The 13,930-nt window shown below is 45.6% G+C and overlaps 1 protein-coding gene across 7 annotated transcripts in view; it reads left to right on the top strand.

Annotated features, from left to right (window-relative positions):
* COL18A1 (collagen type XVIII alpha 1 chain) overlaps positions 1–13,930 on the top strand; it is a 366,466-nt gene that overhangs the window by 253,814 nt on the left and 98,722 nt on the right. For all 7 annotated transcript variants that reach the window (XM_069225464.1, XM_069225463.1, XM_069225459.1 and 4 more), the window contains 3 exons: positions 496–639; positions 9,746–9,808; positions 11,042–11,086. In XM_069225464.1, the coding sequence (XP_069081565.1) occupies positions 496–639; positions 9,746–9,808; positions 11,042–11,086 (252 nt within the window). The remainder of the gene's footprint in view (positions 1–495; positions 640–9,745; positions 9,809–11,041; positions 11,087–13,930) is intronic.

Raw genomic sequence — 13,930 nt, forward strand, 5'->3', positions numbered from 1 at the left:
AGCAGAATCTCATAACTAGGGAGGTTGTTGGAGGGCAGAGTGAGTGACCCTATTACTGAGGGAATTTAATGGATGCAAGGAGCTGGCTCCCACCAAAAGGAATGTATTATGGTGGGAAAAGGGCTCTGAATTCTGAGTGGACGTGTGGGTGGTGAGGGGCACTCTGAACACTGAAGGTGTGCTTTATATTCCCTAAGGTGTGCTTTATATTCAACAATCAGACAGTGGTCTTAAGAAATATATAGAACAAGATGAGCTACAATCGTGTAACTTTTGAGAAAATGAAAATCAATCGGAAGAATTGGCATAGAGGCAAAGTGTATTCTCTGAATGCAGAGGGAATGGTACTCCTGAGAGTGAAGAAAAGTAGGGTTCCATCAGCGTGATGCAGGCTGGTGTTCACGGAGGTGCAAATACGACCTCCACATTATGACTCCTGAAAGGAAACTGCTCAACAGTTGTGTAATGTTTCTCTGCCTTTTGCTTACTCTTCAGGGACCCCCAGGTATTCCAGGCCCCCCAGGACCTCCAGGTGTCCCTGGATTGCCAGGCGTGCCAGGTGAATTCGGCATGAACCACAGCGCAGGACTTCCTGGCCCCGCAGGGCGAGACGGCGCTCCTGGACTGCAAGGACCCCCAGTAAGTACAAAGACCAGAGTTGGCACTGACTACAAACAAGGGGATAAGTTAGTTGGAGGCACCTCGTATGAGACATAGACACACAATTCAAGAACAAAATAATGTATTAAAAAATCACAAAATAAACAGAAATATATACCGTGTAAGAAAATAAGGCATTAGGGGCCAGATGCACCAAAGGATTTTACCCATTCTGTGTCTATGGGAAAAAGCTTTCGTACATATGGCCCTTAGTGAGAGTGAGAGGAACAAATATATTTTCATCTGACAAAAAAGCACATTTGTGTCATAGGAGTTTACACTAAGGGGCCTCAACGTGTAGTGAGACTATTCTTATAGACACATCCTCACCCAGAGACAGTGAAATATAGAAGTATTAAAAAGAAAAAAAGCAGTTCAACACAGAGGCAGGGAAGCAGTGAAAAATTGACTGAAAGTGGTGAGACATCACAGAGATATACGGCATAAGAGGCAGATTGCAAGATGTACACGGGGAGTATAATGTGGGTCACATATGACAATATTGCTCTTCTGAGAAATATTGTCACAGATATCAAAAATGTGTTTACCATTATCACATTGATACAACCCTGCTCCAATATTACCTGTTAACCAGTGCAAAGATGGAATTACAAGGAAATCATAAAAATGCAAATTAACCCAGAAAATGACTTTTCCTTCATTACAGTGGACCAGAAAAGGGTAAAGTGCCAGTCTAGGCTCTGGTTCTGTAGAACTGTTGTAGGCTAGAACCATAATGTGAGGACCTCAGTGGTGGAGAAATGTGTTTAGCACCTGAAATACCAGACTCTTGCTAGTTAGATGATGACCTCCGCCAATTGGTAGCAAAAAGAGTTATGTGCTGTGTCTCCCTTCATTCCAGACATCTCACAGACTAGCTCTGATACTCGCTGCTTCCATTTTCTGTTTTGTTTAACAATTCAAACTAAAAGCAGAGATACTACCCACTAAAAATACTACTCCAGGAGGGTGAACTACATGAGTGTGATCACCATCCACCCCAAATATGCTTTCTTACATCACAACTAAGAGACAAAACCAACCTCCTGCATCTGTACACTGCAGCTTTATAACGGTGCATATGATTGTTGGGCATCATAGTTTGTGGTTGTCATCAGGTCTACATTTTAATCAAGAACATCCTAGTCTTGTTTGTTTCCTGAGCTTGAACATTGACATGTGACATTATCTGCACAATGTATTTTCTGTCCTTAACTTTCAATACGTAATACCCTTCTACAGTCTCAGTTTGTAATATGTGACATCGTCTTGTGAGATTATGAGATATTTTATAAAATCATAAGCCCCCGTACGTTAGTGCTGAACTGTGTCAGCAGAAGCTCCTAGAGCAAAGATTCCCTGTGGCCCTGTCTGCAGCTCATCGGTATTGTGCTGCATTCTCAATACCTTGTTCTGTCCTCTTTACTTACATATATTCTCTTCTACCCTCAATCCTTAGAAATATCTTTGCAGCTCTGAATTACCCTTGTATCCCTTTTAATTAGCATTTTTCTTCAGTGTCCTCTGCAGTGACATTTAATTATTTAGAGTGATCCTCTTTACTTGTTTCAACGCCTTTTCCCAGTTCCTCGATACCTGATCCACAACACTTGATTTGACTCTAGCAGTCAATCACTTGAAAAGAGATCTCTTAGTGTAGTATACAGAACCTATGGCACAGGTCACAACCATTGCCCGAGACTTCTCTTAAGAAGTCTTGATTTCACCAAGAACCTTTGAAGTACCACAGCGTCTGATTTGGTGCCTGTAGGAAGTTGGCTCTGTATGCACTATTTCAAAGTAAGGAATAGTATGCACAGAGTCCAAGGGTTCCCCTTAGAGGTAAGATAGTGGCAAAAAGAGATAATTCTAATGCTCTATTTTGTGGTAGTGTGGTCGAGCAGTAGGCTTATCAAAGGAGTAGTGTTAAGCATTTGTTGTACACACACAAGCAATAAATGAGGAACACACACTCAGAGACAATTCCAGGCCAATAGGTTTTTGTATAGAAAAATATATTTTCTTAGTTTATTTTAAGAACCACAGGTTCACGATTTACATGTAATACTTCAAATGAAAGGTATTGCAGGTAGGTACTTTAGGAACTTTGAATTAGCAAAATAGCATATACAGTTTTCACATAAATCACATATAGCTGTTTTAAAACTAGACAGTGCAATTTTCAACAGTTCCTGGGGGGAGTAAGAGTTTGTTAGTTTTTGCAGGTAAGTAAACCACCTACGGGGTTCAAGTTTGGGTCCAAGGTAGCCCACCGTTGGGGGTTCAGGGCAACCCCAAAGTTACCACACCAGCAGCTCAGGGCCGGTCAGGTGCAGAGGTCAAAGTGGTGCCCAAAACACATAGGCTTCAATGGAGAAGGGGGTGCCCCGGTTCCAGTCTGCCAGCAGGTAAGTACCCGCGTCTTCGAAGGGCAGACCAGGGGGGTTTTGTAGGGCACCGGGGGACACACAAGTCAGCACCGAAAGTACACCCTCAGCGGCAAGGTGGCGGCCGGGTGCAGTGTGCAAACAGGCGTCGGGTTTGCAATAGGATTCAATGGGAGACCATGGGGTCTCTTCAGCGATGCAGGCAGGCAAGGGGGGGGCTCCTCGGGGTAGCCACCACCTGGGCAAGGGAGAGGGCCACCTGGGGGTCGCTCCTGCACTGGAGGTCGGATCCTTCAGGTCCTGGGGGCTGCGGATGCAGTACCTTTACCAGGTGTCGGGTCTTTGAAGCAGGCAGTCGCGGTCAGGGGGAGCCTCGGGATTCCCTCTGCAGGCGTCGCTGTTGGGGCTCAGGGGGGTCAACTCTGGCTACTCACGGTCTCGCAGTGATTGTTCTCCACAACTCGAGCCGGGGGCGTCGGGTGCAGAGTGCCAAGTCTCACGCTTCCGGCGGGAAACACGTGTTGTTTCAAAGTTGCTTCTTTGTTGCAAAGTTGCAGTCTTTGGTGAACAGAGCCGCTGTCCTCGGGAGTTCTTAGTCCTAGATGCAGGGCAGTCCTCTGAGGCTTCAGAGGTCGCTGGTCCCTGTGGAAAGCGTCGCTGGAGCAGTGTCTTTAGAAGTGGGGAGACAGGCCGGTAGAGCTAGGGCCAAAACAGTTGGTGTCTCTGTCTTCTCTGCAGGGTTTTTCAGCTTAGCAGTCCTCTTCTTCTTAGGTTGCAGGAATCTATCTGGCTGTGTTCTGGGAGCCCCTAAATACTCAATTTAGGGGTGTGTTTAGGTCTGGGGGGTTAGTAGCCAATGGCTACTAGCCCTGAGGGTGGCTACACCCTCTTTGTGCCTCCTCCCTGAGGGGAGGGGGGCACATCCCTAATCCTATTGGGGGAATCCTCCATCTGCAAGATGAAGGATTTCTAAAAGTCAGAGTCACCTCAGCTCAGGACACCTTAGGGGCTGTCCTGACTGGCCAGTGACTCCTCCTTGTTTTTCTCATTATCTCTCCTGGACTTGCTGCCAAAAGTGGGGGCTGTGTCCAGGGAGCGGCCATCTCCACTAGTTGGAGTGCCCTGGGGCACTGTAACTCGAAGCCTGAGCCTTTGAGGCTCACTGCTAGGTGTTACATTTCCTGCAGGGGGGAGGTGTGAAGCACCTCCACCCAGAGCAGGCTTTTGTTTCTGTCCTCAGAGAGCACAAAGGCCCTCACCACATGGGGTCAGAAACTCGTCTCTCAGCAGCAGGCTGGCACAGACCAGTCAGTCCTACACTGAACAATTGGGTAAAATACAGGGGGCATCTCTAAGATGCCCTCTGTGTGCATTTTTTAATAAATCCAACACTGGCATCAGTGTGGGTTTATTATTCTGAGAAGTGTGATACCAAACTTCCCAGTATTCAGTGTAGCCATTATGGAGCTGTGGAGTTTGTTTTTGACAGACTCCCAGACCATATACTCTTATGGCTACCCTGCACTTACAATGTCTAAGGTTTTGCTTAGACACTGTAGGGGCATAGTGCTCATGCACCTATGCCCTCACCTGTGGTATAGTGCACCCTGCCTTAGGGCTGTAAGGCCTGCTAGAGGGGTGACTTACCTATGCCACAGGCAGTGTGAGGTTGGCATGGCACCCTGAGGGGAGTGCCATGTCGACTTAGTCATTTTCTCCCCACCAGCACACAGAAGCTGGCAAGCAGTGTGTCTGTGCTGAGTGAGGGGTCCCTACGGTGGCATAAGACATTCTGCAGCCCTTAGAGACCTTCCCTGGCATCAGGGCCCTTGGTACCATGGGTACCAGTTACAAGGGACTTACCTGGGTGCCAGGGTTGTGCCAATTGTGGAGACAATGGTACATTTTAGGTGAAAGAACACTGGCGCTGGGGCCTGGTTAGCAGGGTCCCAGCACACTTCTCAGTCAAGTCAGCATCAGTATCAGGCAAAAAGTGTGGGGGGGGGGTAACTGCAACAGGGAGCCATTTCTTTACAGTGCCCACTTCTAAGTGATTCATAACCAATCAGGTATCCCAGTTTAGCTCGATCTTAACTAAACTGTGCATGGTGGAAGGCAAAATGCACCATAAGAGATTCCAGACAGCTGTGAATTTGACTGGATCCTCAGAATAATGCAGGTCACTTGAATGGATTACTGAAATGTTTGTAGGCCATAATTTCAAGATCTACTGAATTTGCAAGACACAATTGCTATAACTCTTGTGCTATGTAATTGTGTAACTCTTGTGCCATGCACTGGGAATCATTACCAAATCCAAAGAGTCTTTTGCATCACAGTCTGTCAAAGATTGAAAGGATTGGAGGTTGAGAAGGTCTTCTGAGTCCCCATCTCGGTTGCCTGAGAAAAGGACGACTCCTTCAGTAGCCACCGTGTCAACCTACATAGAACATTGCACATGTATGGTGTCAAGTGCCGCCTTACGTGTGCCCCATTTAGGAGGAACAAACTCAAAGGGGAAAAATGTTCCTTAGCAATTTTGTAGCTCTTGATTGGAGATGAAGATTAATACTAATTCAGTGGCATGGAAGTAGCGTGCAGCACCCCCATAAATCCTTGATTGAGTTTGAATGGAGAATTAAGAATGCAGAGACAATTAGTTATTATTCTGGAAGCATTTATTATGTGTTAAAATACGAACTGTCTCTTGACAGGTAATTTCTTTTTACAACTTGCTAATTATTTTAAAATGAAGAGCTATATTTACTATTACTTTCTTTTCTTGCCTGCAAGGGCTTTTTTAATTGTAACTAGTGACACTCTTCCTGGGGCACAGGTGAAAGAAGTAGTCCGCAGTATTCCACAGATTTTCTAGCACATACACAAATCAAGATTTAGCTGCTTTAAAAGAACAGTAAACATATCTCAAAATAAATATCAGCAGCATGGAATATACAACTGTTGGGTGATGCTATTTGCCAGCACCTCCACTTTAGAAACTGTTCCAGCGCCACTGTACTAAAGTGAATGGAAAGGCATCAAACTCTCCCTGACACCAAGGAGGATAAAATAGCAGGACATAATATCCAGATAGGGAAATCAGAAGTTCAAACTGCAGGAAGAAAAATCAGGGACAATAATAGTATCAAAGGGATGAAGAATGAGCTGAAAATTCAAGGAACGATTGGATTGCAGAGCATCTTCCTCCTGTGATTGCCTACTTTATTCAGATAAAAACTGACATCACAGAAAAAAGGCTCTACTTCATCTTGGAATGGAAATCTCAGAAAACATCCTATGGTTAAATCACCAACTTGGAAGTTTTTTTGGTCCCCTTTTTTTTGAATTCATGCCATTCAGTTGGCAGTGAAGAACAAGCCCAGGTTTGGCATCCTTCGTACCGTGCTCAGTTATGTACTGCCAACAACACCGTTTGGAGCTCAAAACTACTCTCAGAGCAGCACCAAGATGCTAGAACTATCCAGGCGATGAAGAGAGTACAATAATGCTCTGTCAGGAAAAACTTGTAGAATTCCTTGCTTCTCTGAATGTGTGAAGTATCTGGTAAACTCTTGGAACTGCTATAGTCACAGCTCTTGACATAGATCTTGGCACAGATGCAATTGTTTCCTAACTTGTGAAAGCGCTAGTATGTAAAAATTGACAACTTTGACTTGACAACTTCATGTTATCTGCTTTTCACATAGGGTCTAAGTCTTCAACAACTAGGCATAATTACATTCACGCTACACATTTTGACTTTGCCGGTCTTTTCCTAAGCAGCGGGTGCCAGAAGACTGCCATATTACAAGTACTGAAGGATTTCTGCCACAGTTAGGGTGGAAATCCTCTAGTAGTTGTGCTGGCAGTCGGAGGCGCAGAGGCGGTTCCATCGCCGTCCCTGCCATGCCAAAAGGATTTCGCCTGCTGTATTATGAGCAGTAATACAGTGTGGCAGTGTCCTGATGGCAGGGCACAACCAGCGGTGGAAGCGCCTGTTCCCATATCCCGGGTGGACGACCTACTCGCTGGTCAAGGTAAGTAGATCGTCCAACAGGGGATGGGGGTGGGAGGGTGGTTGGTGTTGTGTGTGCATGTGTGAGTGGGTGTTGTCTGCGTGTGTGAATGTAAGTGTGTATGCGTGTGTGTGTGGGTGTTTGAATGCATGTTTGAATGCGTGTGTGTATGGGTGTTTGAATGCATGTATGATTGTTGAAGTGAGTACATGTTGGAATGTTTGTGTGAATGTGTGTCTGTTGGTGTGAGTGAATGAGTGCATGTATGCATGAGTGAATGTATACGTGTAAGTGAATGAGTGTATGTATGCGTTTGAGTGAATGCGTGTATGTAAGTGTTGGTGAATGAGTGTATGTGGGGAGTGTGTGTGTGCATGTATGTGGGGAGGGTGTGCTGTCATGGAAGGGGGTGGGGAGGGGCGTGCTGTCATGGAAGGGGGGTGGGAGGAGAGAGGCACTGTCATGGAAGAGGTGTGGGGATATTGCAATTGCAGGGGGGGGGAAGTCATCTGCCAGCGACAGGAAAGAAATTTCCTGTCACCGGGAGCCTTTCCGCCAGGGTTTTTGTGGCAGTGCTACCGCCTTGGAAACCGTGGCAGACAGGAGACTCGTGATACCGCCAGCGGTCTTCAGTGGACCGCTGGGTCAGAGATGCTGATCTCTGGCCCGGCTGTCCTACCGCTCTGGCCGTACCAGCCGGGATGTGGCAGTTTGGCAGAGGCCAAACTGCCACACTCATAATGCGGCGGTCTTCACCGTCGGCCCATCGGCGGTGAGAGCACAACTGCAGCCCTGCCAGTCTTCAGACAGCCAGGGTCATGATGAGGGCCATAGTCTTTACCTTGGTTTAAATGGCCACATACCTAAACACCTGCATAGAAAACAACATGTGACAGACATCCAGCTCATTGAAACCCAAAATTGTCCTAAGTACTTCTCTTTGTTTACTTTCTTATGTTGCATAAGTTACGACTTTGATGTAACTCTACAAGGGAACCCCGCTCACCCACGGGTGATACTAGTGAACTTAGTTCAATGAACCAGCACTGAGTGTGAAGGACAAATCAATGTAGCCCCACTAGACACTATTCAATGTGTAATTGGCATAAAAATCTTGCTTTTTTGGGTTACTAACAATCACATAAAGGGATAAGTGGCATCGCAGAAACAGCAACAACCTCATTTTGTTATTCATACTACCACACACATCTTACTAAGAAGAATGAAATGATTTTATGTTAAAAGTAATTATTACTACAGAAATAATCTGTTTCTCAGTGCATCTAAAACAACCACATCAAATATTATATAAACAGCCAGGAGACAGGTTACAAGTAACAAGAATAAAATGAGCATTTCTAGCATTGCTAAAATGTCATTAAAAATATTACTTCAAACCTAATACCCTAAAAATCTTACTTCAAACCCAACACCCTATTGCCTTTTTCTATGTGCTATACCCTGAGAGCATGAAAGGCAAAGAAACTTGATTCTAGAGGTTCTTAGGGAGAAGGGGCAAACTGCATACCTTGTTGACAGCAAAGACTCTCATTATCAGTGGAGGTGTAAAGACAGTGTTCCCCGCGAAGGGGAAACACCCACTGCGGTAGCAGTCAAACGGTCTTCCTCCGGGGCTGGGCTATATCAGCCACAGACGAGATGTGTCATCTGAGAAGTGTGAAGTGCGCTGGCAGTAGATAAGATTGTCACTGTCAGAATCTTGGGTGATAATCTGAGCAAAGGATCTCTCTAGCAAGTAGACTAATGGCAGTCCTTAAATCCTAAATATTTATCATAATTGGAATGTGCATGCTAGATTATGGACATCAAAGTGTACTCTTATGACGTTTAAGTTATGGACCTATAGACGAAAAGGACATCAGTTCAGACTACACTCCTTTGATCCCTTATCTATATCAATTGTTATGTATCCTTGACTTAAGGAGGAATTAACCCTAAACCAGAAAAATGTGACCTTATAGTTTGTATCTGTCACTGATCAAAGAACTGGACGATATCTTGTTTCTTAAGAAAGATGAGGTCTAGCGATAATGGTGTTATCATACAGCCATGACTGATTTAGCAGAAACAGGGAACATGGCAATGTCCATGAAGTAAGATGGAGTCGGGGCCTACCTAAGATGGAGAATGACCTTAGCGAATTTACATCACATAGGAGTTGAATTTGCTTTATGTTACACCCACTACTTCCATTACACCCAGTGCTTTCTTTAAAATACGTCCACCTTTCCTAAATAAAAAACATTGTCTCTATGTTCCTCAATGCCAAATATGTTCTTCTTCAGGTTGGACACTGCAGATTTTAAAATTAGATAAAAGTTAACAGGAGCCAGATCCTAATCCTCTAGAACACCATAGCTTTGGGCAGTGAATTGTAAAAGAACATTGGCTCTTTCAGAGCCGGTTGAAGATGTGTCTCTTCTCTTGGTAAACATCTTCTGTATCTTAGCTTATGTTGTATACATCACCAACCCAGAACCAAGAGTTCAAGGAAATGGGGTGCATGTATAACCAGTGAAAATAAAATAACAAGACCACAAACTGGCTTCAGATCCTCCATCTTTGCAGTGTCTTTGTCAGACTTCATTCAGGATAGGTGAGGAGAGATCTCATTTGTGTTGAGAATGCTATTTCCTGATGTGTGTGGTCTTCTTTCTACAGGGTCTGCCAGGTCTGCCAGGAAAGGATGGAATTCCAGGAAGCCCAGGACCAGCAGGAGCATCGGTAAGAAGCTGGTGAATGTGGCATTTGCAGTTCTGCTGTGTAGAATAGGACAACCATGGTAGATTGGGGTCAGGCCACAAAATACTTTGTAACTGGGGTGTGAGTGCTTTGCATGAAGCAGAATCAGGAGTAGGTGACATTCGCACCCAGGAAGTGTGGAGCATCCATTAGTAGTGGGAGAGAGATCTAAGGAAAATGGACCAACCTGCAAGGCGGTATGTAGATGGTGCTATAGTGGTTCTCTGTAATAGATAGAGGATTGAGGTCATTAATAACCAGGGGCAATCTATTCAAGAGCTCACTAATGTGGATCCCTGATCAGTGGGTCTGGGAAGATAAGTGAGTTAGAATGGTCCACTTTAACTCACCTGACACAGACTTAAAGCCTGGTGCCATTGTGTGGAAGGCAATATAAAACTGTCATAACACAGTGTTCACTGAATGTGTTTTAGTAGTGAATGGGTGATATTTGGAGATGTATGGCATCAGGAGACGAGTAAATGATAAATCTTTGAAGTGGAATTTTTAAAACATTCTAGGTAAAAAAGAAAGTATTTGGGTGAATAGGGTCTCACAAATCCCACCTCCACCACTCTTCTCACTAAATAGGTGGCTCTTCTCACATTGAACTCTCTGACCACGAGTGTTAGTGCACTTGTGAATGACAAAATTGAGTGCATTATTTTGTGTGTTTTGTGTGTATTGCAAAAATGGCTTTGCACACACCTAGCTTTCTGATCCTGTAATTGAAAGCTTTTGGGGTTCAACTCACACTTGACGGTTTGATCATGGGAGTGGGAACAGAAGCAAGTTTGTTGACACTTGAAGGACTCCTCCTGAGAGTGTGGTCATGCTCGGTGTCTGCTTTAACTTGAAGGTTTGATCTTAGGGGTGCTCATACAGGAGATTCTGTTAATATCTGTCGGATCCTAGGAGTGAGAGCACAGGTGGCACAATTCACACTCTGGTGCATGATACTGGGAGTGTGAGCATAGGTAGTGCTGCTCAGATATGAGGGTCTATGCTAGAAGTGGAAAGCTGATGTTCGGAAGCTGGGAGTGAGAGCCCAACTGGATCTGCTCTCACCTTAAAGTGTGGTCCTGGAAGTGGGAGAACAGCTCACACCCCAGTGTCAGTGCACAACTGGCTGTGCTCACAAAGCTTTGCCCGAACCTGGTAAGATAACTCCATCAGCATGTTAATAAGTAAAATTGTCTCTCCCTCCCGTCACAGGGTGAACCCGGTGAACTCGGTCTCCCAGGAGCCAATGGACAGAAGGTAAAATAATGTCACTTGTTTCCATTAAATGAAGCTCATCCAACATCTCTCTTTTGCTCATTAGTTGCTATACCCATTGCCCGCCAACTTGTTCACACTCTTTCAGTTCTGCCTCCTTACAGCATACTCTTTTCACTCCCGTTCAGTTGTCTTTACAGGAAGTTTGTCTTTGTCTTTGCAAAACGTTTTTCACTTGAATTCAGTTCTGTTGAGCAACAAAACTCAGAACCTCTCACTATCGTTTTTATAATGTGCATACAGCTCACACCTTTATACTGTTGTCTACTTCTATGTTTGCACAAAGCTAACACATTTTCCCCATTATCTAGTTAAGGCCATGCACAAAGTTTGCACCTTTTAAATAATAGTTTTATACATCGTTGAAGCGCTTTTGCATCTTTTCACTGTTGTTAACTTCTGTTGATGCACAAAATTCACACTATTTTGTTGTTGTTCGCTTCTGTTCCTGCACAAAGCTTTCTCCCATTCGGCGTCTTCCAGTTCCTTTCAAATATAAATATTGCTCATTTTCATCATGGTTCATTCAGTTATTTGCAGTCATACGGATTTTGCATACATTTTCCATATTATTTAGTTCTTCTCAAGCACTAAACTCGCACACATTTTACCTTTGTTCAATTCTGTAGATGCACAGAGATCTCACACCTTTCACTGTTATTTGAATTGGTGCATGAAGGGAGAACATACACTTCCCGTTGAATCTGCAGTTCTTTCATCGCATTGCATCCTGAAACCTGCCGTTCTTGACCATGCACTAAACGTACACTTTGTCATTAGTATTCAGCTCCCTACACATTGCTCCCACACTTTTTCATGCAGTTCGGTTTTGCTGATATAGAGGTCTGCCATGCCTTTCCATTGTCATTGTTGTAGGAAGTTGGCTCTGTATGTGCTATTTCAAAGTAAGGAATAGCATGCACAGAGTCCAAGGGTTCCCCTTAGAGGTAAAATAGTGGTAAAAAGAGATAATACTAATGCTCTATTTTGTGGTAGTGTGGTCGAGCAGTAGGCTTATCCAAGGAGTAGTGTTAAGCATTTGTTGTACATGCACATAGACAATAAATGAGGTACACACACTCAGAGACAAATCCAGTCAATAGGTTTTGTTATAGAAAAATATATTTTCTTAGTTTATTTTAAGAACCACAGGTTCAAATTTAACATGTAATATCTTGTTTGAAAGGTATTGCAGGTAAGTACATTAGGAACTTTGAATCATTTCAATTGCATGTATACTTTTCAAGTTATTCACAAATAGCTATTTCAAAAGTGGACACAGTGCAATTTTCACAGTTCCTGGGGGAGGTAAGTTTTTGTTAGTTTTACCAGGTAAGTAAGACACTTACAGGGTTCAGTTCTTGGTCCAAGGTAGCCCACCGTTGGGGGTTCAGAGCAACCCCAAAGTTACCACACCAGCAGCTCAGGGCCGGTCAGGTGCAGAGTTCAAAGTGGTGCCCAAAACGCATAGGCTATAATGGAGAGAAGGGGGTGCCCCGGTTCCGGTCTGCTTGCAGGTAAGTACCCGCGTCTTCGGAGGGCAGACCAGGGGGGTTTTGTAGGGCACCGGGGGGGACACAAGCCCACACAGAAATTTCACCCTCAGCAGCGCGGGGGCAGCCGGGTGCAGTGTAGAAACAAGCGTCGGGTTTGCAATGTTAGTCAATGAGAGATCAAGGGATCTCTTCAGCGCTGCAGGCAGGCAAGGGGGGGCTTCCTCGGGGAAACCTCCACTTGGGCAAGGGAGAGGGACTCCTGGGGGTCACTTCTGCAGTGAAAGTCCGGTCCTTCAGGTCCTGGGGGCTGCGGGTGCAGGGTCTTTTCCAGGCGTTGGGACTTAGGTTTCAGAGAGTCGCGGTCAGGGGAAGCCTCGGGATTCCCTCTGCAGGCGGCGCTGTGGGGGCTCAGGGGGGACAGGTTTTGGTACTCACAGTCGTAGAGTAGTCCGGGGGTCCTCCCTGAGGTGTTGGTTCTCCACCAGCCGAGTCGGGGTCACCGGGTGCAGTGTTGCAAGTCTCACGCTTCTTGCGGGGAGTTGCAGGGTTCTTTAAAGCTGCTTCTTGAAACAAAGTTGCAGTCTTTTTGGAGCAGGTCCGCTGTCCTCAGGAGTTTCTTGTCGTCGTCGAAGCAGGGCAGTCCTCAGAGGAGTCAGAGGTCGCTGGTCCCTTTGGAAGGCGTCGCTGGAGCAGAGTTCTTTGGAAGGCAGGAGACAGGCCGGTGAGTTTCTGGGGCCAAGGCAGTTGTTGTCTTCTGGTCTTCCTCTGCAGGGGTTTTCAGCTGGGCAGTCCTTCTTCTTGTTGTTGCAGGAATCTAATTTTCTAGGGTTCAGGGTAGCCCTTAAATACTAAATTTAAGGGCGTGTTTAGGTCTGGGGGGTTAGTAGCCAATGGCTACTAGCCCTGAGGGTGGGTACACCCTCTTTGTGTCTCCTCCCAAGGGGAGGGGGTCACAATCCTAACCCTATTGGGGGAATCCTCCATCTGCAAGATGGAGGATTTCTAAAAGTCAGAGTCACCTCAGCTCAGGACACCTTAGGGGCTGTCCTGACTGGCCAGTGACTCCTCCTTGTTGCTTTCTTTGTTCCCTCCAGCCTTGCCGCCAAAAGTGGGGGCCGTGGCCGGAGGGGGCGGGCAACTCCACTAAGCTGGAGTGCCCTGCTGGGCTGTGACAAAGGGGTGAGCCTTTGAGGCTCACCGCCAGGTGTTACAGCTCCTGCCTGGGGGAGGTGTTAGCATCTCCACCCAGTGCAGGCTTTGCTACTGGCCTCAGAGTGACAAAGGCACTCTCCCCATGGGGCCAGCAACATGTCTCTAGTGTGGCAGGCTG

The sequence above is a fragment of the Pleurodeles waltl genome, chromosome 3_1 (genome assembly GCF_031143425.1).
Source record: "Pleurodeles waltl isolate 20211129_DDA chromosome 3_1, aPleWal1.hap1.20221129, whole genome shotgun sequence".
In the NCBI taxonomy this organism is placed as follows: domain Eukaryota; kingdom Metazoa; phylum Chordata; class Amphibia; order Caudata; family Salamandridae; genus Pleurodeles; species Pleurodeles waltl.